General features: G+C 41.1%; 1 protein-coding gene across 11 annotated transcripts in view; it reads right to left on the reverse strand.

Moving 5' to 3' along the window:
* Positions 1-25,995, reverse strand: part of HECW1 (HECT, C2 and WW domain containing E3 ubiquitin protein ligase 1) — a 258,654-nt gene that overhangs the window by 150,812 nt on the left and 81,847 nt on the right. For all 11 annotated transcript variants that reach the window (XR_007906638.1, XM_051799421.1, XM_051799422.1 and 8 more), the window contains 2 exons: positions 24,314-24,638; positions 5,879-5,986 (listed from right to left, as the gene is read on the reverse strand). Coding sequence is in view for 10 of the 11 variants with exons in the window: in XM_051799421.1 (XP_051655381.1) it covers positions 5,879-5,986; positions 24,314-24,638 (433 nt within the window). In the remaining variant the exon portion in view is untranslated. The remainder of the gene's footprint in view (positions 1-5,878; positions 5,987-24,313; positions 24,639-25,995) is intronic.

Here is a 25,995-nt window from a genome sequence, read left to right on the forward strand (position 1 = left end):
AAAAGAAAGACTTTGCAAGAGGAAAACGAACAGGAGATACAGTAACGGCAAAGATTAAAGGGCTGAACAAAGGATCCCAGGCACAGGGTTCTTGAGGAACCTCAACATCCCTGAACCAGGAAATGCCTTAATCCGGTTTCAGACTGTGCTCCTCTTCCCAAAGCTAAGCCTGGCTGAAGTGTAGTATTAAACTACTATAAGAGTAACAGGTTGAGGAAAAGAAGGAGGAATTTAAAAATTCTGTGTAGGGTTGAAGACAGCCAAAAAACATCAATAAGCCTAATACATGTGCAAGGAGATGAAGAGAAAGAACCTCAAAACTATGGCATGTCTTCCTTGGGAGAGAGACAAACAGTAGATGCACTTTTTGGGGCATAAGTCTCTCTTATTGCTTCATCTCTGTTTTTTCTCCAACACCTTTAACCACTCTGCTAAATAGTCTGTTAAAGATGCTTCTCTGTTGCTCTGGCTTTTACCATCTGTGGACTCACAAAGGTTGACGTCATGCAGCATGACTATAGATCGCGCTAAAAGGTGTATCAGGATAGACTTCAACAGCCTTGTCTGTATTTTCCCTTCTCACATGCTCTTTCATGAAATATATGATGTGAAAGACACTGTAGCAATGAAAATGGAAACAGGAAATTATTTTAGTGGGCTAGACTTGTCAACAGTGTGTCCCGAAAATACTCTAGTTTCATTAGAGCTTTTGTTGATATGACTGTGCCTCATTTATTTGGAAACATTCAAGGCTAGAACATCCTTCAGTAATTTGTACCTTCAAAGTACAAAGTAGGCCTTATATCAGCCTCCTAAAGATATGCAAAAGATATGTTTTCTAGAGAGAGCCCCGGATGAAAGGGCTGATTGCCAGTTTGGGGACATTCCTGTACCTTTCCATAAATGCACACATATATGGCATATATTGACCATGACCTAGAACATACACCTTCTACCTGCAGATATACCAGGATGTCTCAGATCTCTGACTTTAGTTGTACCTATTTTTTACCATTATTTCCCTGTCAGTAAATAAGAGTAAATGAGTACCATTTCTGTCTCCTGCAAGGCCTGTCATCCATCTTTCTTATTAAAAATGCAGCAACAACAACAGAAACAAATTTAAACAAACAACTACTGCATAAGTGTCTGCATAAAAATGCCACATGGATGACTGGTCATCCTTGGAAGTGGTTCTTAGTTGACAGTAAAACACCTATAGAGGCTAAAAGATTAAGGGGGGAGTCCCAGGTATCTGGCTATCTCTGGTGCAATTCTGAATAGTGTCAAAACCTTACTCAGTATAGTAAGGATAAGCTAGTTTGATACTGTGCTCACAAGATGATGCTGCACCACACCTCAGTGAAACAGTTTCCTGCATACCCTTTCTCCGTATTGTTGTATAAGCCAAAAAGTGTGCCAGAAGCTGCAGTGAGACAGAGCATGTTTCCTTTCCTGGAAAACCCACTACAGGCTGGTTCTTTCACTGCAGTGCTCTCCAAGCCTGAACACAAAGCATACACCCCTAGTGGCACCCAGCCTCTCTTGGCTCCTCCCTCTCCACAATCCCTGACCATTTCATGGCTACAGTGGGTGTTTCCTGTTTATCACTGACTGTCAGAAAAACCCAAATTGCCAGACTTCTGCAGAAATGCAAAACTGGCTGTAGTGCAACATTGCTTCTGCAGCTGTTAAGGCTTTTTGTTTCCTGAGTATTAATAGGAGATGAGTTCTGTTCTGCTGGCATTCATGCTGTAATTTGGAAGCAATTCCCTCTCTGGCTCATACCAATTACATATCTATCTGGCAACATTATGTTGCAAGTTTGTGAAATCCAAAGCAGAAAGGCATGCGCTTCTCTGGGAAAGATATTAATCCTTTTCAAGGTGAAAAAGTAGATCACTAAAACAAACACAAACTTTAAACATCTGTGGTATCTGAAAATGCTGTATGGGTATGAGTAAAGAAATTATTTTTGTTTAGAAAACAGATAAGGCCCTGTAGATGCTCTCAATGCAGGCTATCAGCAAATTCAAAAGCAACACATATTTTGCCCAAATACCCCCAAAAACACAGAAGCATGTTTCAAAAAAAAAGAAAACTATTTTGCATTGTGACTGACCTACCTCACAAAAAACATTTTCTTAACCAAGTGAGATTTTAAATACACCTGAAAAAGGTACATTTGATGGCTCCGACTGGGCAGTCCACTGAGAATACTGTGAAAGTACAGCTTAAACAACAGAGAAGCATCTGAAATTTCAGAATTTCAGTTTTATGGAAGAACAAGAAGGCAAATTAAGGCATAAAATCGTTGAAATTTCTTCCCATGTTTTCCTTCGTGTTCTCCACTTGTGATGCACTTCTCATTGCTCGTTTCTTCTTCCCGTAGCAGCACGAGCACAATTTCTTTCTAGTGTGGTCCTTTAGGCTGACCCTCTTGGCCAGTAATTATCATTATAATTGTGCTGGATAAATTTCTGTTGTGATAATCTGCTACCATGAAGAAAATAACCTGCAGACGCTTTTCCCTTTACTCACACCTATTTCAGGTCCCAGATCATCGCATTCCAATTACTATCTACAGTGATTAGATGTCAGCAATCTGTTAAGTACCTGAAGAGTGGCATAATGACTACAGGTTACATGGTAAGAGTGTCATATTTCATTTGCTTGTTAGTTTTCAAAAATGTAGGAAAGAAAGGATAACTAACTGGGGGACATTAAGGCTTTTCAACAAAATGCTCCCAAATATTTTATATATGCCTCCATAATCAATACAGAAATGAATACTAATTTTCTATTTATTTGACCTCCTTTCTAATGCTTCTTTTTTTCATATTAATGGGAATTTCACTGTTACAAATCAGCTAGTCTTTAATACCTTTGATTTTTCAAGTTGCCCCACATAGCTCTTTAATAAAAAAAGTCTCAAAGTTATATTTTTAAGCTCTTTATGTCAAATGGCTGGCTGGTCATAGCATAAGGGTAATTTCCTTAAATGTGGTATAAAAACAACCCAGGGGGAGTCCTACAGTCTAACTGTAGCAGTAGAAAAACTTTGACTCCTGAGGTTGGCCAGGATGATTCCCATGGTCCCTCTATAATAATCTTAATACAATAGCACCACCAAAAATATTAAACCTTTATATATTTCAAGAAGAGGAACCACACCAGTCTGTTTCTTGAGAAACTTAAATTCTCTATATAAAGCTGATTCTTTATTTGGCCATACAGCAATCTCCCCTTTATCATAGCTCCTGCCAGCTATCATGGGCCAAACACTGCAGTGTATACCCCAACCTCTTCTGAAGCTCTGTGTGGTTGATTAATAGCCAATATTGACTCGTGGTGAAAAGATACCAAAGTACAAACAATTACAGGAAAAGCAAAAGAAGAAATTAAGAGCTGCCTTTGCAACTGAGTTACTCTGTTTTATAGAGAATTAATGCTGTAATCAGCAATGCTCCAGTCAATAGCAAGTTAAGGGAATTCTAACATATTACATGGAAAAACAATACAGATACCTTGAAAATAAATTACCATATCTTAGCTACATTTCTTATCTGAGTTTGATTTTGATGACCAGTATCTTTCTGATTCTCGCACACCATATTGTGTGCTATGCAACATAAAAGGAAGATATGATCTCCATCCAAAAAATAACAGTCTGAAGGAAGATTGTTTACACCGTCCTCTTTGGATAGAAAGTACTTGAGGTTTTCAGACACTGCAGCTTTTAACATAACATTTAATCAAATGCAAAGCTGTGTTCTTCCATATATAAGACTCAACAATGAGCAGGAATCCTCAAATGTGCCTTTAGAGATATAAAATTGACATACATCAACATTCTTCACCACTTTAACTTCCCACTTCAGTAGTCAAGTAGCTCTAAGAGTATCCACATGTGCTGCTATTTACTACTGCCTACTTCATTTTCTCCTATTTTAATTCTGGACAGGGCAATGATTTGTCCTTGATGAGTGCACTGGCGCAATCTCAGGGCTGACATTCACAACCTAATGGTATCAGCATAACAAATTACCAAGAGGCAGCAACTTACCAACCATGGGCTGCCCAACTATGGTGTAGTACAACTTAGTTTTAAGCATCAGTGAAGGATGGTTATGCTAATTTGCATTTTCTTACAGTAGGGCAAGTGAAGAATGCACATGCAATCAATTAACAAAAGCTACTGTGTCTCAGCTAATGGGGGCAACCTATTAACCTGACATAATTCATTGTGCAGTTGAGCCCTTAATGAAAAGTGGCCCAGCTAAAGAGGCTTTTGTATTGTGGATCAGGCAAGAAAGCTACTAGCAGCCTAGTAAACTTCCTCAATAAACCAAGGTACTAAGGTCTCCTCAAATTTCAGTCTGGGATTTTGTATCTTCTTTCCACGCTTCTTTAACAGCTAAAAGAAAATATGATCAGTCTCAAAGATTAGTGACCATGGCTCAAAGCAGCTGCAAATTAGAGTCTGCTTTACAAGTTAGATCCTGCAATGAATTTCTGTCCCAAAACCAGGATAACTACACCCAATGTTCTTATATATTAAACAGTTTCCCATCTATGTATTTTTAAAAACACAAGATATAAGCATCCTGTATGTCCTGTAGACATTTCAGTGGCTCCCTTAATTCTTTAGAGCAGCATTCTCAATTTAGTTAAACACTAGGAATTACAGATCATCAGAAATGCCTCATATTGCAAAGAGATAACCTGTTTCTAGGACTGAGTATCTGTAAAATGTTTACATGTAGCATCCTTGCTGATACCAAATACTTAAGGTCAACGCTGGAGATAAAAGAAGTATAACTCTTGGCCTTTACAAATCCTTTAGAATATAGGTTATATCAAAGATTCCTTTGATTGCTCTCAAATTTAGACAGTCTTAAACACATATACCTGACTGTCAAGCAATTTATAAATGCTCTTACCAAATGTCTGAATTTTGTCCAGGAGGCTCAGATAGATCATTGGAAACATTCAGTACAATTGTAAAACTGAAATTGCTACTCTTCTTCATGCTTAACTCCTCCTTAAGGATACATGTGGCTCTTTCACTGCAGATGTTTTGCTATAGACCTCGGTCCAGTCTTTTGAGTACCCTATTTCTATTCTCCAAAAATGACCATGAATTCCATTCACACTAGCACGTGGCAACTCTTTGAAAATAGGAAGGATTCGAATGGTCAGAGACATGGGACAGTCAGGGCTGGAAATGTTAACTTGCTGTATATAAGGTACCTAGTTCTTTGCAGAAACAAATTCAGTGTTTCTGCATTTTCATTGCTAAGGGGGTGGAAAAGAGTTACACTGCATTGCATCAGATGCCCTGGGTAATATATTAATATTATGAGGAACAATTAATTTGAAATTAATGTACCTTGCTGCAACTACATACTGTTATACCTTTATTGGTCTAGATGATAATCAGAACTTGACTCTTTTTACTTTTGAATCCACCTGAATCTGGTGGAAGCTGGATACACCACACCAGGAAGTTTTCCAATTAAAAGCTGGTGTGATTGAGATTATGCCCCTGAGTTAATACCATACTAAAGTTAATGCAGCTCATAGCGAATGATATAGTGCAAATAGCAGCAAATTGAGTAAAACATGTATTCATAACTGTATTTAAAAAAAAAAAGCAAATAAGTCAATGCCCACAAAATTTGTTTGCAGAAATTGCAGGTTTCTATTCCGCCAAATGATTCAGTTTCTTTCAATACATTTGAAGATTCTGGTAACATTTTTGGCCTTTCCTAAGAGACGTATTGGGCATAAAAACATCATAAAAACAAATATAACAGTTCAATTATCTTTCTGCAGTGACTGAATTATAGCATAGCAGAATTGGAAAAATACTTACGCTCCACAAAGTAAGAGCTGGCATCAATCTTCCAGATAATCTGTCCACGGTGAGAGCCATTGACACCGCGGTTCTTGTAGTCCAGAAAGTTTTCAGACAAGACCTCATCTACAAATAAAGAAAACAGTCTCATCAAGAGCCTGTTATGACAATATGCATAGCAGAGAGTCAGGCTGAAAATAAGCCATTGGCTTGACAGGATATGACTGCTAGGCAGCTTGGCACCACATGTTGAGAAATTAGCTTTATCACTCATTTATATTTTTAAAAGTGCAGACTTTCTTAAAAATAACATCTTTTCCTGAAATCTAATTTTAAAAAACGCGTCCCTACAAAATTCTCAAACATGAAAACATCTAGCTTACCATGGATAAACCACTACCTAATTAAAATAATTATTTTAATCTAATAATAACATAGAATTATCCTCCTCCTTTGCACCAACTCTTCCTTTAAAAAAGCCCCACATAAAATAGCTACATGCAGGTGTCTGTACTATGTTTACTTGTACCACAACAGATGTGGTTATTTCTTGCAGCGTACCACAAGGGACAAATTATTTTTGAAGAATCCCACTCACCGAGTGCCTTCACAACCCTCGGCCTCCAAAACTGTTGTTGACTGACAACAAAACACTGTCCTCTTGCAGTGTTTGAGCCACCTAGCAGCTGTCAGACTACCAACCTCATCTTCAGAGAAGTCAAGGAATAGCCTATAAAAATTAATAACCTCTAAGAAGTTGCTGAGAACCAAGGCTGAAGAAGTGACCCCCTTGTACATGCAGGTCTGTTGTAAATAAAAGGTGGGCAGGTAGTGAGCCTGAGGAGTGGATTTTTGGTTGTCCACAGGTGCAAATTTTTAGTCTGTTTCCAAGTTTCATTTTACACTGCCTCAACAAGCTGTTTTCCAGACCACTCTCAATCTGCAAGCCCCATGTGGTGCAGATGTGAGCAAACACATCCCAGCCTCCAAGCAAGGGCATGGTTCTGGATCCCTTTTTATCAAACAGCTCAAAAACCAGCCAGTGGGACCATGTTGCAGCCTCAGGCCCACACTCACCAACTTACTAGCTTATGCCCCACTTTCAAGCACATAAAAAGGCACATATTGCCACCGTAACAGGCCAGCACTCGTGGTTTTGACCGTCACTAAATACAAAAAATAAAATAGACATATGGAGACATTTCCAGCTGGTCACAGAGGAGTGGGGCTCGCGGGTAGTCCAAAATGGCCGCGAACTGAAGTGGCTGAAGCAGCAACCTCGGATGGGCTGGGCCGTGGCCTCATTGCTCCAGCTTCGGGGGGATGGAATGGATTTCACATCTGTGCTCTGACAAAGCAAAAGGCCACAATCTTTGCCTGCAGAGACCAGCCAGCAATCTCCCAGATTTTTCCCTTTAGAGATAAGGCCAGTTTTAATTTTAACAGATTTGTAAAACTGTGCCTTAACCAACTCAGCCTTGCTACAGAAACAGTCCTGGGTGGGTGCTGAGACTCGCTTCTGAAGACAATTATATTAATTATTAGTCACCCTAAAAACTGAGAAAAAATGTGAACCACTCAATCTGAGATTAAAATACATCAATTGTAAACACTGGGATGAATTGGCTTTGTTGTTACATATATCAACAAGAAAACAAAGATAATGCCACCCATACAACAAGGGTCACTGTGCCTGAGGACGGACTGATGGTGTGACCAAATGCAGGGCAAAAGACACAGTCCAACAGACAAAGCTGAGAAACTCAAAGACTATCACATTAGTTAAAAAAAGGAAACTTTAAATTGAAGGAAACTACACTTTCACTGAAAGAGTAAAGCAGCAAGAAGATGTCGACATTGTCCCATTGGTTTTACACAGTCATGCTCTCAAAGGAGGAAGGTAAGCAGGTACCAACACTGAACTGTTCAATGCTACTCTCTTGAGAGATTTACAACAGAAATCCTTTTAAAGAAGTCATTAACAATTGCAATGGATAATTATAAATAGCAATGCTATCTACAATAAATTTTTCCTTTGCTGACTTGCTAATTGTAGGAAATTATTTCACTCAGCTGCGTTTCACGCTTTGTATTGAAGTATACCTCTGCAGTAACCCTTCAATAGTAAAATCCTCTGGTAAGATTTCTGCTCTTCTGCTATACTTTATAGCTGGTTCTGTCTTCTTTTAAATTCCATATTATTTATATTAAAAAAAGGCAGATAAGTATACAACCATTACTCTCAGAGTTTGGTTTACTAAGGAATCCCTTCAGTGTAGGACCATCCTGGATACAGATTATCGAAGATTACCCACATCATTCTGTGGAAGTAGGAACACATGTACATGAGAGAAAACTTAAACTTATTAACTGCCCCTTTTTGCGTTAGCAGGGAAAACACTTCATACTTAAAGATGAGCACATACTGAAATGCTGCACTGAGATGGAGCCTGGGAACCCTGCCTGGCTCTCATCCTGCTGGGGTGCTGAGAACATCCCTCAGCTGCAGCATGCTGCTCTCTGGCTTCATCACTTCTGATATTTATTTGTCATATTTAGTCTCTGTAAGCTGCTGGAGATGCTCCAACACCTGCCATGTTATTAAGATGTATGGGTAATCACTGTTCCTCAAAATATATTGTTTATAAAATACCATGCCTGCTTAAGGAGGCTTAGTTGAGCTGGACTGGATGGCCTTGTTTAAGAAATTGCAGACATTTTTAAGCTAGAGTTTAGTGGCACAAGACATTTCAGAATCAGCTTTAAAATACTGTGTTCATACACAGTATCTGAGGGAGCCAGCTGGCACTGCCACTGCATGGGCTGTTGTCCTCTTCCCGCAGCTGGCACAAAGGCAGCGTGAACTCTGCATCACGTAACCTCTCTAACTTGACAGAGGGGCTGACATATGCCCATATCCAAACTAAATCCCATTCCTATTGCAAGCTGAGCCAGTGGGGAGGACTGCAGAAAGCTGTTTCCTCCTTTCTGTTGAAAATGTACGGGAAGTCTGGAAAACCAGGCTGAGAAGAAAGGTCACTATCCATCTGCATGTCCAAGGTAGAAGAACACAGAAGGGAAGGGATAAGCTTGTTTATCCCTTATGGTTACAGCTGACAGGTGAAACCATAGGAAAGCTGGAACAAGCTGCTCCCACTGAATAGCACCTGCACACTGCCTCCTGCCATGGAGGCAAGAGACAGGGGTGTGCAGGAAGGACAGCGTCCAGAGCAAAGCAGGTCCCCAAGGAAGGGATACACACATGGAACTAGCCATGTGCACACAGTTTATGGACAGTGACCGCTGAAATACACACTCAGGCAGCAGAAAGGATATTTCAATATGACTTTATGGAGCTCTGCAATATGCAGGTCACCTCAAAAAGGAGCAGCGGAGCCTTTAAGTATAAAACCAATTTTCTATATAAAACGTATTTGTCATGATGTAGAAATCCAGTATGTAGATTCTTCTCACAGTCAGTTTTAAACCCTGACTGTCTCTTTTGAAAGGCTAGGTACTTTCCTATTTCCAAAGAAATAAAACTTATTTTTAGTCCAGTAGGAATTCATTTTTAAGCCAGACAAATTTTATCTCTAGAAAAATACATTCAGGTCCAAAAGGGAAATCTTGCTCTTTCATTTTTTGAAGGTATGTATTTTTGGGAGGTGGAAGATAAGAAAGAAATATCCTCTGGCAAGTCAAAAATAGAAGTAGTTCAAACTCGTCAGGAGGCTGGAATGTATGAATATTCCTGATCGACCTGTTTTAATTGGCAAGTGATACTATTCCAGGCATGCTATTCCTGGAACATGGACATCATGTATGTAGCACATTGACAAAGAAAACTCTGCATGTGAAATACAGAGCTGTTAAGTGGACTACATATATGTGCATATGTATGTACCTATATTTATCAACATTCATGCCATACATAAGTGAGTAGATGGTGTGGTATGTAAAGGAGAAAGAGTATGTGCAAAGGAAAATAAATTTAATTTCCTGTTTCTACTGAAAATCCCTATAACAAAGGAACTGACCTTTAAAACATGTTGCATCCTAATTCCCAAAGGTAAATGGTGAAATGCCTCATTTCACCTCCACACAAAAAGAAGAGCAGAGTTAATGCTGCTCCCTTTCATATATTTCAGCCAGCAGCTAATGGCTTTTGACATTTTTCCAATGAGGCACTATAACGCATCTCCCTCCCTCTATTTTTGAAATGTGATTAACCTTTAAACTAGCTCTCTATTTCCTCTGCATAGCCTGGGTTTGGCCCTGCTTGGCCAAAAAGCAAACACTTTGCCATTGCCCTCAGATCTGTGGCTTCATTTCCCTGCATGGTAAACAGCTAACTAATTAGGAAAGTGTAAAATGAGGGAGTATTCAGCATGTGCTGCACTTTGAAAATCATTAGTTGCTCCTGGAGCTAGAGACAGGGATGGTGAGGGTGTCTGAGATGGGGAGCCAGCAGATATTGCTCTCTGGTTCTCCTGCTCTGGGGCACACAGAAGCATCGGCTGCCTCTTGCTGAAGCAGCCGCAGACCTGCAGAGCTGCACTGGGACAGGAGCAGCAGCTCCCACAGACCTCCCACACCTCACACAGTCCCCTAGAGGAAACTGAGAAGGTGATGCATGACCCAGAGCCAGGCAGCTGGGGCCTGAATAGCAGCCAGAGGGACCAAGGCATGCTAGAAACAAGTGGTTTGGGAACCAACAGCAATTCTGATGAACTATTTCTCCTCACTAAGCCAGATACCTCCAAGCACAGCATTTTACTGCTAAAAATATTCTGTGCTGTCACTTCCATGCTGGGCATCCCAATATACTTCAAAAGCACTAGAGAGAGAGAAAGAGAGTGAGAGAGAGAAAGAACCATGGCCACCAAAGAAAGCTATCTTTCAGATGAAAGACAGTATCCAGCTGACAAAAAGCATGCTGTTCTTCAGAGGAATTAGGGAAAATGTTGATTGAGGCCACCCCTCCAAAAGATCCGTAAAATATGTAATGGTGACTTTAAGTGCTCTCAGCAACCTACACTAAACAGACAGGACTTCCATATTTGAAAGCTTGCCTGAAATTCCCACAGAGAAACAACAGTCAACACATCTTCCTCAGAAGGACTGATGGAGTTCAAATTACAAATAGCTGAGTGACCCTTTTGGTCTGCTTGGTTTTACTTAAGAAGCAGAAATGGAAAACCTACTCTGCTCTCTCAATATTTTACTGATATATATGACCAGCCTATCTTTTCACATTCTCCATGACTAATCACTATACAATTCAGAATAACCTGTGTTACCTTCAAAGAAACAAATAATTAACATGAGACTGGAATGCAGTGTCAGTTCAAGTGCCTGATCTTGGTACACTATTCCAGTCTCTTATCCATCACTAATTTGATTTAGCACTACATTCTACAACATTTGCTTTCTATACACTTAAGGCAATTATGACACAAAAATAAAAACTATGCTTTATGTCTTGATTTGTTATGAAAAAGAAATGCTGCACTTCTGAATTTACAGAAGGACTTCCAGTCTTCAGCTAAATAAATTTGCTTTAGTTTGAAATTTAAAAGTGCTTTTGGTCAATATGTATGTCTTTACTATAATGAAATATAAAAATAGCTAGTAAAATGCTTTTAAAAATAATTTTCTATACAAAGTGGTATAGAGCTCTGGTTGATCTGCTTTGCAACTTGCATGGAAAGCTGCAGGAAAGGGATTTTGTAAATCACAGAATTAATTAGGTTGGAAAGAACCTCTGAGATCATCGAGTTCAAACTATGACCAAACACCACCATGTCAAGTAGACCATGGCCCCAAGTGCCATGTCCAGTTGTTTTTTTTTAAACACTTCCAGGGATGGTGACTCCATCACCTCCCTGGGTAGTCTATTCCAATGTCTAATCATCCTTTCTGTGAAGAAATTCCTCCTAATGTCCAACCTAAACCTTCCCTCGAGCAGCTTAAGACCATGCCCTCTTGTCCTATCACTTGTTGCCTGGGAGAAGAGGCCAACCCCACCTGGCTACAACCTCCTTTCAGGCAGTTGTAGAGAGTGATGAGGTCTCCCCTGAACCTCCTCTTCTCCAGGCTAAACAACCCCAGCTCCCTCAGCCTCTCCTCACAGGACTCATGCTCCAGACCGTTCAGAGAATGTCAATAAAATAAAATAAAATTATTTTGCAAGATAATACAAGTGTAAGCCATGGATAACTGTCTTATTTCTGATGTTTATTCTCTTACTACCCAATTTATCACTTGAAGAAGAACTGTGATGACAACAGCCTCTACAATTCACAAGTGTAGCTTGCAGTGAGTTGTATCAGGCCATGCAAGAATTTCCTTTTGCAACCCTTTAGCATTGCAAAACCTAGCCCTTGGAAATCATGCTTCCAAAGAGCTGTACAACACAAGCAGTCATCATTCTGCAGAAGAGGAGCTATTAATGAGAAATATATGCAGAAGATGTAGATACCAATTTCTTATTTACAAAGATATCACAGTAAAAAAAAAATCACAAATAATGGCTATCATTATAGGAGTCAATAGGAACATTTTCATTGACTTCAGCAGCTACATATTAAGCTCCAGTATGGATTGAAACTTCACTGTTAATTCATTTGCCAATTTCTGCTGCAGGCAATGAATATAGTACAATTTACAGTTAGCATCCCTCCTTCTATAACTTCTTAGGGAGAAGAGTGCTGAACAAGGGTCTAATCCTCCATTGGTGCTGCAAGCTTAGTCCCTGATCTAAGAGTTTTGCATATACTTTTTTTTCAAGTACATGAATGGTTCCATTTTTATCTCCCCAAAATAACCCAGTTAAAAAAAAATAAATTGGGAAGGAGAAAACGAGTGGAGAAGAGTAGTGAGAGGAAGACATGGCAAGAGAAAGACCAAAGGAAAGAAGGGAGATAGAAGAGCATAAATTGTGATAAAACAGAGTTGTCAAAGTTGCAGCAATTCTTAGTCACTGAGGGCAGAAGACGGTGGTCCTAAGTAAAACTGCTCTAGGCATACAGAAAGGTAGGCATGTTGGTTTAAAACCTGAACCACTGAATCTGAAGCAGAAAGAATTACCCAAATGACGTCAGCCACTCTTAAAATCAAGGAGTTGCAACTTTCAGCAAAACACTTACCTTTGAACATCTAGCTTCCTTTCAGAGCCACTTATGACATCATCAAAGGATGATGATGTCACCACTCCAGAAGCCTCCAAAAAATGGGAGATACCATTCTCATCTTTCATGATACCAACACCAATTAAAAAAGCAAACAACTGCCAGTTACAGAGACCCTATTAAATCTTGGTAATGATATGCCTGTGGGTTTTCAGAAGGCTCTGGATGAAGTGTGGATTCAGTTTGTCCTCACTGTCCTGCCCTCCTTGCACTTGAGCTAACCCCACTGAGAGCCTGAGCTCTGTCACTTGAGGGTCTTGCCTCTCCTTCCCTGCAACAGTGGAGCCTTTGGCTAAAAGCAGAGCTGGTGGCAACAGGCTTTATTCTTCTATGGTGTCCTTGAGGCATTTGGGACCTGTGCTCTGGAGCAAGCCATCACTCACCTATTTCTCTCCAACAACCACAAATCTTCGTCTGAAAAGGTAAAAAGAATGAGGAAAGCAAAGAGCTGAGGCTCAGCAATAACAACCTGCAGAGGCTAAAACCTCCCCAGCAGATGTCAGGTTGCAGTGGGATGAGCATCTGTCCAGTTATACGGGTCATTTGGCTCTGCGTACATTTGGAAGTGTGATAGTATCCACATAGCTCTGAGTGCTACTTCAGCTATGCCTGTCCCAGCTACGGGCTCTGCTTTAAAGCTCCTGCACTTCCAGGTTTGTTCTTACCCCTGCAGCAGATGGACCACATCTGGGTTTAAGTACAGCAACAGCTCCACTTCAGCTATGCATTGCACAAACTTCCCCACAATTAATGATGCCCAGTTTGCATACAGAACTGAAAACGGGAGGGAGGAATCCAAACAAGGATGATCAAATTGCCCCAGTGAAGACACACTACGCGTGGTAAGGTACAACATGGAAGAGTTTTGTTTGATTTTTTTAATATAACAATGGCTCTAAAGTTCCCACAGTCAGCAGAAGCTTCTCTATTGACTACAGTGTAATTTGGAAAATGAGGATTAGGAGAAAACAGTGCACCCATGAAATTTGCTGGAAAATATTAAAATAAGAGACACTGCAGGCCTCAGGCAGTATAAAGACATGATATAAAGGGACATTGGAAGATCTGAAAGGTGAATGAGGATGACATTTGTCCAGGTGAACAATGTTCATTAAATAGGGGGGAAATATATTTGAAAAATGGGCTTACAGCACTGTTGAAAGACATAACAGCAGACAGTACACTAGACAGGAGCCTGAGATCTGATAGAATAGTAAAAAAAACCCAAGCCAAACACAACTCAGATGTGTGCACTGAAGCACCATGGTGCAAAGAATCTCTGGAGAATCTGGACTGATTTTATCTGAAAAATGGTATTCAATTATAAACTTATTACAAAGTGGAAGATTTCCAGCGAAGAAAAAAAAATGTCTTCAGGGCTGGAGAGATCAATGAATGAGAAACATTACAAAAGGTCAGTGCATACACAGTCATTACAGTAGTTGTGGAGGGCAGCATGGGAATATTTCAGTGTTATGAACACTGCATTTAAGTGTTATAAACACTAAGGAGTGGGAATGATTTAGTTCTAAACCAGAAAACTAAGAAAAGAAAAACATATGCTGAACCTTCAAAATCCACATGGCTGGCTTGGCAACCTCTACAAAACAAATCTTTCTGCTTTAAGCCTTATCCTGCCAAGAATTTGACGTCTGTGCAGTCCACTGTTTGTGCTGTGATTGATTCTATCCAGTCAACAGTCTTAACGTGCTACATGAATTGTGCTTCTTTTGAAGTAGAGGCCAAAACACGGCTTTTGGTGCACCAATATCCCCCACTGAATGATTTCTTCAGAAATCTTTAGCAGGTGATAATTACTGACTTCATTATCAGTCTGGGCTATACAGCGGTATGGGCCATCCTTGCACAGCACAGAGACAGTTTCATCCATGGGCATAAGGACCCTGGAAATCACTGAGAAGGCATGAAGCCATTGTACACCCTGTCTGCACTATTTCCCTCTCCTGACATTCAGCACGACAGCTGAAGGGGAAAACTCTTTTCCACCCATTCACCTAGAAAGAGCTGCCACAGCTGTTATTTTATGGTGATATAATAAATGAAAATGGGAATCTTTTGGCACACAGTAAACACCTCAGCCATATATTTAAGGAAAAGAACTGGCAATCTGCAGGCTTCTTTACCATGAGTTCCCTAAAAGACTGTAAAGCACACCATCACTACACTAACCCCTCTACAGAAGTTTTTTGGTGCATTGCTACTAACAACATTAACACCACACAAATGACAGAGGTAAACCTTGGAAACACTGAAAGGGAGGATGTGTCAGAAGCCATACTTGTTGGGAATATGCATTTAAGTGTTGACTGTATGTACTTGTAAAGGGGTGGAACAGATGCAAAAGCTAATTGTTTTCATGTCGCACTCGGTGGGTCTGGAAACAGCACATCCTGTTTTTACCTGGCTGAAGTGGTCCACTGGATAAAGAAACAGGGAAAGGCAAAAAGTGACTCAGGCTGATAAGTCACTCTCACTGGATCAAGGAGCAGCCAGGTTGGAACGAAGAACTGATATTGCTGCACTAATATATCTGCCAAGGCCTGTGACACCTGATACTCTCTCTGTTCAGCATTTGTGCAGGCCTTCTATTGGGTGTTTTTATTACAGGTTTGCTCCTCTGACACTTTTTGTTGCTGAAATAAATAGTGCTGTGCCTAGTGAAAGCTGTCTGGCCACAGGGCACCTCCGTTGGTGTTTTACAGAGGGAGCAGAATTGCAGGTGTAGAACAAAACTTAGCTTGCTGAGGTGATCACAGCCTGGCCAGAGACCCAACCACAAGATGACCTTCTCAGGAGAAGCCCTAAGACCAGAGAGAGGTTCTCTTCCAAAGGCCATAAAAGGACTGGAAAGATGGGCAACCCCGGGACACAACAAATCCAAATACCAACAAAATTCATTCTAAGTAGACACATTGGGAAGAGTTCTGTTTTATAGATGGCTATATCTGAAGCAGAGAGGTGCAGCAACCATCCAAACACACAGAGAGTACCTGAGTTGGGGATTAGAGCCGTAACACAGGCACCCACAACTCCTAGCCTTATACAAACTTTACTGTGTCTAACAGTTTCCATCTCTGCTGACAACATGTGACACTTTCTGCTTGTATGTATTGGATGTTTGGTAAAATAGCTGTACAAACAAGTTCTGATCCAAGTCTGACAGCAGAAAAATGTAGATTTTTCCACTTGTCTAAGTGGCCAATACAGCAACACAGGTCATCTAAGCCTAAAATCAACCCAGAAAGTGTTTAAACAAATGTTTAAATGTTTATTAACCAACAGCTATTAGATTTGTCAAATTATGCCTTTTTGGGAGAACAATAACACCACAGGATGAAACAGAAGAGGGAAAAAATTTTAAAGCTAAACTTTCATCACTAATTAGGTCAAGACATTTCTACTTATATAAATTTCAGAGGAACTAGTCTATCAAAAGCCAAATTGGACTCTACAAGATTTGTGCATGAAGAAATTTTTAGTAAATGTAATAAATTAATGTTTTGCTTTCAAAGAAAGAAAGAGGAAAGAAAGAGAGGAAGGAAGGAAGGAAGGGAAGGAGGGAGGGAGGAAGAAATAGAAAGAGAAAGGGAGAAAGAAAGGGAGAAAGAAAGGGAGAAAGAAAGGGAGAAAGAAAGGGAGAAAGAAAGGGAGAAAGAAAGGGAGAAAGAAAGGGAGAAAGAAAGTCTACTTCATACGAGTAAGAAAAGTATAATATTACCCCTGATAAACACCCAACATCAGTGTCCACAGACACTGGAGCAAATGATTTTTTCAGAAGTCTGGTTTAAACAATTCTCATTAGCTCCTCTACATCAGATATAGAGGTGATGACAGAAGTGAAATCTAGTAGCAGCTAAAATGCTACTGAAGTAATTATAAGATAGCTCTTTATCTACAGGCAGCTGCCAGCAGTCCATATTAATTTATCTAAGAGGTTTCATACTGTAGCAAATAGCAATAGCAAATGAGATAACAGAGAAAGCCTCGAGATAAATAACTGCAAATATTCCATCTGCTTCACATTAGCCACTAAACGAGAGTCCTTTTTTAAAAAATATACAAACACTGTATCTTCATTATTCATAACTTTGTTTTAGTTTCACTTTCTTTCCCAATGGGCATTTTCTTTGCAAATAGTTTTTCTGCAAAGAAAACTTAAATTCCAGAGACTTTTAAATAGTAACAGAGTTTTGTTATGTTCGAATTTATGAGATAACTCTTTCTGAGTGTTTCCATGTATTTTTGACTGTGGGTATGTTTCTGAAAGACTGCTGATGTTCATAATACTACAGTTCTTTTGAGGGAAGGCAAATGCACATTTCAGGTGAGTTGTTACACAATTTAGAGGTAACTCTGCTTTGCTCAGAGCTGAGAGACAGTATATACAAGTTAGAACAGAGTTCAAGCTTAGAAGGAATTAAATGTAATTCCTACTCCTGAAGGCACAGTATGCCTTAAACACCTAGAAATGCTTGTTTTCCCAATTCATATTTTTTTTTGTCATTTCACCACAGCTAATCTTAAACTGCATTGAAGTAATGACATCTATATTTTAAGAGAGTCAAAATTACTATTTTCCCTTCAACTAAGGAGTTTTTCTACGGTCCTTCATCAAAATTGTGTATGTGTGCACAGATTTTTTCAAGAAGCTACAGGGTGGATATACTCAATACTGTTTTTTGCCATGTCACATGACGACCATTTTTTACACTGTTTTACAAGAGATTGACTGGTTGCCTAGTCCATTTCCTGAGACCATGAGCAAAAAGTTACTTCTGATAACCAATGCTAAATCCAGCTTCCACGAACTTCTGCAGATAAAAGGATCTGGTGATTTTTTTGTCTTGTGATAAAAGGAGCTGTGGCTCCTTCACATGAAGAGCAAGCAGACAGAATTTCCATACAGGGAAGACTCCTTTAACTCTTCCTTAAGGCTACTTTAACCTTTGAATAGCAACCCCAAAATCCTCTACAGTATCAAAACATGAGTTACATGACTTTTGCTTTTCTTTTTGGAAACCTTTTGTATCATCTATATTTCCCCAGACTTGGAACACCTTTATTCTGAAGCCTGCAGTTTATTAGGTATCATCAAAATTTTAGTGATGGCAGTGGTGGTGAGAACAGACTAAGTTTTATGCATTTCAAAACCAACACACATATAAAATTATTTGGAGATATTTCCTAGAATACTACCATGGCAATGATTAAACTCCTATAAGGTGAGAACTGCCTTCTGTTCTGCCTTTGTATAGTCCCTTCCTGGGATAACCAGGAGTTCCACAAGACAAATAACTAACATCAACTCCAATGTTTCCAAACCAAGGTTTAGAAACAATCCACAACATGGTCTAATATCCCAAGGATGCAAATAATTTCCCATGTTCTCATGACCCCCCCCCAATATAAATAGTGCTACATTCAAATCTTTCAGCTCAAATTTCACCAACCCAAACAGTCACAAAAAGGATTGGGTTTTATCCACGATGTGGTTGTGAGACAAACACTAGAATGACCAGCAGCAATGCAAGAGTTAACAGTGTTGTCATACAAGTGGTAATAATAGGCTTCAACACTAATCCTCTCCTGAGCAGACTGGGAAAAGCTCATAGTTTCTTTGGTTCTCTTGCTCCACCCTGGCTGCTAACTCAAAACATAGTTATATATCAGTTTACATTCTGAAGGTCATACCCACAAGGCCAGGAACATTCCTTGTCTAAACAGGAGTGCAGGCTCATAAAATCTGTGCAAATGCACACACAAATCTAAGCCATTAGGGACGTCTGGATCTCTCACCCCTATGGACTGGTCACAAATAGGATGCATTAGCATTTTAATTCAGGTCAGAAGTGTGCTTTTGTAACAACCCTTCCAATTGTCCCCAGTTTGTCACCACCACTCTGCGTGGTGATTCTCAGCCACACCAATTCAATTCTGTCCTGATGAAGCTACACACTTGCAGCTAAACACTACAGCAACTCAAGGGTATTCATAGAATCATAGAATCAGCTGGGTTGGAAGGGACCTCTGAGATCATCAAGTCCAACCCTTGATCCACTACCATCGTGGTTACTAGACCATGGCACTGAGTGCCACATCCAGTCTCATCTTAAAAACCTCCAGGGACAGAGAATCCACCACTTCCCTGGGCAGCCCATTCCAATGTCTGATCACCCTCTCTATATAGAATTTCTTCCTAATATCCAACCTAAACCTCCCCTGGCAGAGCTTAAAACCATGACTTCTTATCTTACTGATAGCTGCTTGGGAGAAGAGACCAACCCCCACCTGGCTACAACCTCCTTTCAGGGAGTTGTAGAGAGTCATGAGGTCTCCCCTGAGCCTCCTCTTCTCCAGGCTGAACAACCCCAGCTCCCTCAGCCTCTCCTCATAGGACCTGTGCTCGAGTCCCTTCACCAGCCTTGTTGCTCTTCTCTGGACCTCCTCCAGCACCTCAATACCCTTCCTGAACTGAGGGGCCCAGAGCTGGACACAGTACTCCAGTGCTGAGTACAGGGGAAGAACCATTTCCCTGGTCCTGCTGGCCACACTGTTCCTGATCCAGGCCAGGATGCCATTGGCCTTCTTGGCCACCTGGGCACACTGCTGGCTCATGTTCAGCTTCCTCTCAATCCAAACTCCCAGGTCCCTTTCTGCCTGGCTGCTCTCTAGTCACTCTGTGCCCAGCCTGTAGCGCTGCAGGGGGTTGTTGTGGCCAAAGTGCGGGACCCGGCACTTGGCCTTGTTGAACTTCATCCCATTAGAATCAGCCCAACTCTCCAGCCTGTCCGGGTCCCCCTGAAGAGCCCTCCTGCCTTCCAGCTGTTCGACACTCCCCCTTGACTTAGTGTCATCTGCAAATTTACTGACCGTGGACTCAATCCTGTCATCTAAATCATCAGTAAAGATATTAAACAGAACTGGGTCCAACACTGATCCCTGGGGGACACCACTGGTGACCAGCCACCAACTGGATGCAGCCCCGTTCACCACCACTCTCCGGGCCTGGCCCTCCAGCCAGTTCCTGACCCAGCACAGAGTGCCCCTGTCCAAGCCATGGCCTGCCAGCTTTTTTTTCAGGAGTATGCTATAGGAGACGGTGTCAAAAGCTTTGCTGAAGTCCAGGTAGACACATCCACAGCCTTCCCCTCATCCACCAGGCGGGTCACCTGATCATAAAAGGAGATGAGCTTGGTCAGACAGGACCTGCCCTTCCTAAACCCATGCTGGTTGGGTCTGATCCTTGTCCATCCTGTAGGTGCTGTGTGATTGCACTTAGGATGATCTGCTCCATAACCTTGCCAGGCACTGAGGTCAGGCTGACGGGCCTGTAGTTTCCCAGGTCCTCCTTCCAGCCCTTTTTGTGGATGAGCGTGACATTCACCAATTTCCAGTCATCTGGGACCTCCTCAGTGAGCCAGGACTGTTGGTAGATGATGGACAGTGGTTTGGTGAGCTCTTCTGCCAGCTCTCTCATCACCCTTGGGTGGATCCCATCTGGTTCCATAGATTTGTGGGGATCCAAGTGGCTCAGCAGGTCGCTAATGGTTTCCTGCCGGATTACAGAGGGGCTATTCAGATTCTTATCTCTTTCTACAAGCTTCAGAAGCCAGCTGTCCTAAGGACAACCTGTCTTACTGTTGAAAACTGAGGTAAAGAAGGTGTTAAATACCTCAGCCTTTTCCTCATCTTTGATAATTATATTCCTGTCCATGTCCAATAAAGAATGGAGGTTTTCCTTGCCCCTCCTTTTGCTATCGATGTATCTGTAGAAGGACTTTTTGTTATCCTTCACAGAGGTGGCGAGATTCAGTTCAAGTTGTGCCTTTGCCTCTCTAATTTTCTTTCTACATGGCATAACTATATTCCTAAACTCTTCCTGAGTAGCCAGCCCTTTTTTCCATAATCAGTAGGCTCTCTTTTTTATCCTAACTTCCTTCAAAATCTCCCTGTTCAGCCAGACCGGTCATCTTCCCTGCCGGCTTGCCTTTCAGCAGACTGGGACAGCCTGCTCCTGTGCTTTCAAGACTTCCTTCTTGAAGCATGTCCATCCCTCCTGGACCCCTTTGTTTTTGAGGGTTGTTTCCCAGGGTACACTCGGAACTAGTCTTGTGATTAGGACGAAATCTGCCCTCCGGAAGTCCAGCTTAGAGTTTTTATTGATGGCCCTCCTTGCATCCCTGAGTGTTGAAAACTATTATTTCATAGTCACTGTGCCCCAGATGGCCTCCAACCACCACATCTCCCACCAGCCCCTCTCTGTGAACGCCAGGTCTAGCAGGGCCCCATCCCTGGTAGGCTCATTTACCAGTTGGCATAGGAAATTATCCTCTATACACTCTAGGAATCTCCTAGACTGCTTCTTGTCCGCTGTGTGGAGTTCCCAGCAGACATCCAGCAGGCTAAAGTCACCCACGAGAACAAGGGCTGGCGATTTTGAGACATCCGCCAGCTGCTTGTAGAGTAATTCATCACCCTCATCATCCTGGTTGGGTGGTCTATAACAGACTCCCACCAGGATATCAGCCTTGTTGGCCTTCCCCCTGATTTTGACCCACAGGCACTCAACCTTATTGTTACTGACTTCAAGTTCTACAGAGTCAAGAGATTCTCTAACATACAGAGCCACCCCTCCACCTCTCCTACCTTGCCTGTCCCTTTTGAAGAGCCTGTAGCCACCCATGGCAGCACTCCAGTCACGCGAGTCATTCCACCACGTTTCCTTAATGGTGACTACATCACAGGTTTTCTGCTGCACGATGGCTTCCAGCTCCTCTTGTTTGTTACCCATGCTGTGTGCATTGGTGTATATCACTTCAGCTGGGCTGCTGATTTCACTTCTAACTCGGGCTTTCCATCCTTAGGCTCCTCTCTGGAAAGCCTGGTTTCAATCCCTTCCCCCTTCAAACCTAGTTTGCCAGACTGAGTCTGTTCTAAAGCCAAGCCTTCATCAGATGTTTGCTTCTACAGAACCATTCCTACTGTATCCACTTGTAAAAGTGGATATAGCCACAGTGCTAGTTATGTTCATAAATTCTGAGTGTTTTCCATGTCAAACTAACACCAAAACCCGACCGATCTTCAAAGTGGCCCATGTTCTTTAAAGGGAACCAAAACAAAACTCGTCTTACATGAGGTTTGCAGTGGTAGGAAGAAGGGAAAGGAAGACAAAAAGGGAATGAGGGGTGCTACTGCCTGCTATTTTCTCAGTTAGTTAGAGTGGGAACCTGAGAGCCTGGAAATAAAACACCTTCAAAGCCATCAAGGGTCAACTATTGGTTTCTTGGGGACTAGGCACACTATTCATTTTTCATTTGGCATCGGAGTTCGTTGGAACAAGCCATTAACTATTGTCATAAACAACAGGCATTCAGCCAGCAGGGGCAAGGATACACTTCAAAATCTGCACTTGTAATTTACTGGGGTGTCTGGGAATGCAGTAGTTTGATGCAGTAAATTAAGCAGGAGTACCAGGGTATATTTTTATTTTTCCCAGTTAAAACTCTATGTATTCAGGTTGCCTATCAAAAAAAACCCAACCAACTTACAATGTGTTTTCACAGCCCTGGATGCAACATCTGAGCTACGAAACCTGGCTGAACAAGTTCAGTCAGTATGAAACAGCTCTATGCAGACCACCAGAAGGTATGCTTTGCCTCTTTCTACTGAGGCAATACATTCATAAGTTGCCTGCACTACTGCAGAATAGGCTTACAGTATTTCTTAGTGTCCAATACTGGGGGCTCCTGGGTCTTCTCATCTGTTCCAGTAAAACACTCCATTTCAAGCTTAACCGTAAACACAAGTAATACTCTGTTAAGGCCAACAAACCAGACTGCTTTCAAGGCATCTGTTTTAAATCCAGTCTCTGCTTTTTTCCTGAAAGATTTAAATTTCAGAAGCCTACTTTTATTTTCAAAGCAGAGTATTTTTTAAGGTTACTCACGGGAACAAGTACTGCAGTCTGGCTTACTGTAACTTCCACTCCTTTCCCTCCATGTCCTAAATAACCAACCTTGTGTACCCCTTCTTCCAATCTTTCCAATATCCTGAACTTATTTCATGTACCTAACGCCTTGCCACCAGTGTTCTTCTATATGTTCAGACCTCCTACCTAGTACCTTCTCAGACATCCCCTACATCACTAACATTTGTGTTCCCAATATCTTCAGCACATGATGTCAAGCCATCTGGTTTTACCCACTAAAGTACTTCAGTAACACCATGGCTCCCTAAGATGTCCCTTATGACTGCTCCAAAAGCCCATCTCACAGCATCATATGCTTTATCTGGTTTTGGTTCACTATCTGAGCAGTGCTGTTGGAACTACAACTGCTAGGCATACCTTCCAAATAGATAAGGAAAGTGTTTTACCAACATTTCCCTTTGTGGGGGCACCAATTGGAGTCAATCTTCTTTACCAAGTCACTAATTTTCAAGAAACACTTTAGAACTGCAGATTATTACGACCCCCTAATACACAGAGGAATGTGTCTGAAACTGATTCACCATGCTCAAAATTTACCAGAGGGCAAAGAGTTAACACACACTCCAGTCTCAGCAGCAGGACTATTTCCATAGGAACCAAACCAGGTTAAAAAAAAAAGCTAATTTTATACTGAAGTGGAACAATCAGGTAAAAGTGAATTGAAACCATTTATTACTCTTATGGGATTGGATTTACTAGATGGAGTTGCCAAATATATGGTAATGTGCATGGCTCAACTGAGCTTCCAATACACAATAAAAGGCAAAAAAAAGCAAAACTTTCTGGGACAACTCCAGACTGCCTCAGTCTATAATTATTGTTCATATCTAAATATCCTGTGGCTATAGAGAAAAAGTCATTCTTGCAAGGTTTTTAAATGATTCATATTCTTGACTCGTAATCTGTCACAGACTACTAAAGGATGTTCAAGAGGAAACCCTGAAAATATTTTATGCCTTTGTATGGGAGGTATTTTCCCAACATCCAAATGGCTTTAAAATGAATTTATCTTTAAATGTCATGAAACCATCAACAGAAAGCCTTTTTGTATCTTTGCTGAAGAAAAAGTGAGCGCAAGGACTGCAACCAGCAATTCAGGAGCAGAAAAAATTTTTGTAATATATGAACCCACTTAAAGACTACACTTAAGGGAGCTGTATCAGCTCATCATCACCATTAACCCATAGTACCTTAACACCTACAGCTATCAAAAGCAGCAAGAAACCCAAAGGGGAAGGGGTAAGGGGGACTCACCTATGAGATACATGCCAATCCAGTCCCCTGCATCCACTTCCTCTTTTATATCCCAGTATATCACTAGGTCCTGCGAATGCCCAATGGAGTAGTAGGAGCTGCTGACCATCAGGGTGGACCGGCTGTCTGAAGTGACAAGGTCTGTGTCACTGGTAGACCTAGGAATGGTGACTGTCTCATGGGAATTGTTCCTGATGTCCATGTTATGGAACTGGTCAGGGTTATAGCTGTATCTGAGAGGCTCTTTGCACCGGCGTCGATTTTGTGAGTTTCTAGATGGAGACGCCATGGCTGCCAGGCCCAGGAACCTGTTTTGGTACAGATTCTGCAAAGAAAAAAAGAAAGGACAGTATTTACAGTATTATTCATTTTTCAGTGATATCAAAGCTCAGGAAAAGGAAAAGTAGTAAGTTATAATGAGAAAGTAGCAGATCTTTTTCCGTTTGTCATTGCAAAAAGACATGAGAAGATGTAGCAGGAAACACAGTGCTAACTCAGCTCCTACTCTGTAATTCTTACCATGAAAACAAGTGTAAGAGCAAGCCTTGCACCACCAGGTTCAGCCACAACTGGCAGTGTGCAGAGATTAATAGGAGCTGACTTCTTCCATGCTAATGCACATATACAAACACAAACATCAGGAATATCAAACTGCTAGTGAGCCATCCTCTTTTAACATCAGGAGATAGTCTTCTCACTTTTGACACCCGGAGTTAAGTCTTATCCCCAGTAACTCTTGTTATATTTACAGAGGAATCTTTCTTAAGGTGCAGTCACTCTAGAGACTATATTTCATCTAGAGAGACTGGTTAGCAGTGAGTAAGAGCTCTTCCTCCCTGCTGGATATCTGAAGAGTGAATGCCATGAAAAGGGAGTTACCCCTTGTTACCAAAAGAGAGATGTCTTCACTGATGTCTAAATACAAACTAAGTGTTGCAATGTGTCTCTGTACAGCTGATGGCTTCCAATGCCATTGCTCTACTCTGTTTTCTGCAGTAGACTTTGAGATGCTAAGCACACTCACTCTGGTAGGAATTTGGGAATGCACCAGACAATTAATGGCAATCGAGAAGGTTACTGTAGAGTAGTCATCATCCTAGCAGTTGAAAAATATTTAAATTTCAATCTACCCTTCTCTTCCTCAAGGCAAGCTGAGTGACTTGTACAAAATGTGTCATGGTGCAGAAGTTAAAAGTTTTTGTGAGCTGGCAGATGGAGAATGCTTAAGTTATGACTGGGTTGAATTCTGATGTGAAGACATTCCCTGATACTGATCAAAATACTGGTTATTCCTTACTTCAGTACTGTTTGTTTTTTCCATTTTCCTTCCCAGCTTTCCCTCTTCTCTCCCTACAGCTCTGCTATTTCAATCACTCAGCTTTTCATTATTCATTAGCCTTCCATTATCCGTCTGTTGCCAACCATGCTGTTAAGTCTGTTAGATACAAAACCAGACAGCTTTCCAGTATGCTATGAAATGCTTTTCACATGATCAGAAGTCAAATCATCCTTTCGAACTCAAACAAATTAAGCGGAAGAAAAATCACAGCTCCTTTGTCCAGTCAAGCAGCCATTTAACACTGGCTTTATTAAGGTTATGGTAGCACAGAAGAACAGTAAGTCCTGAAAAAAATAAAATATTTTCTTTATTAACACCATTGCAGGGGGAATAATTAAGAGAC

This window comes from Manacus candei, unplaced genomic scaffold (assembly GCF_025592945.1).
Source record: "Manacus candei isolate 608988 ecotype Guabito, Panama unplaced genomic scaffold, ASM2559294v1 h1tg000049l, whole genome shotgun sequence".
Classification (NCBI taxonomy): Eukaryota; Metazoa; Chordata; class Aves; order Passeriformes; family Pipridae; genus Manacus; species Manacus candei.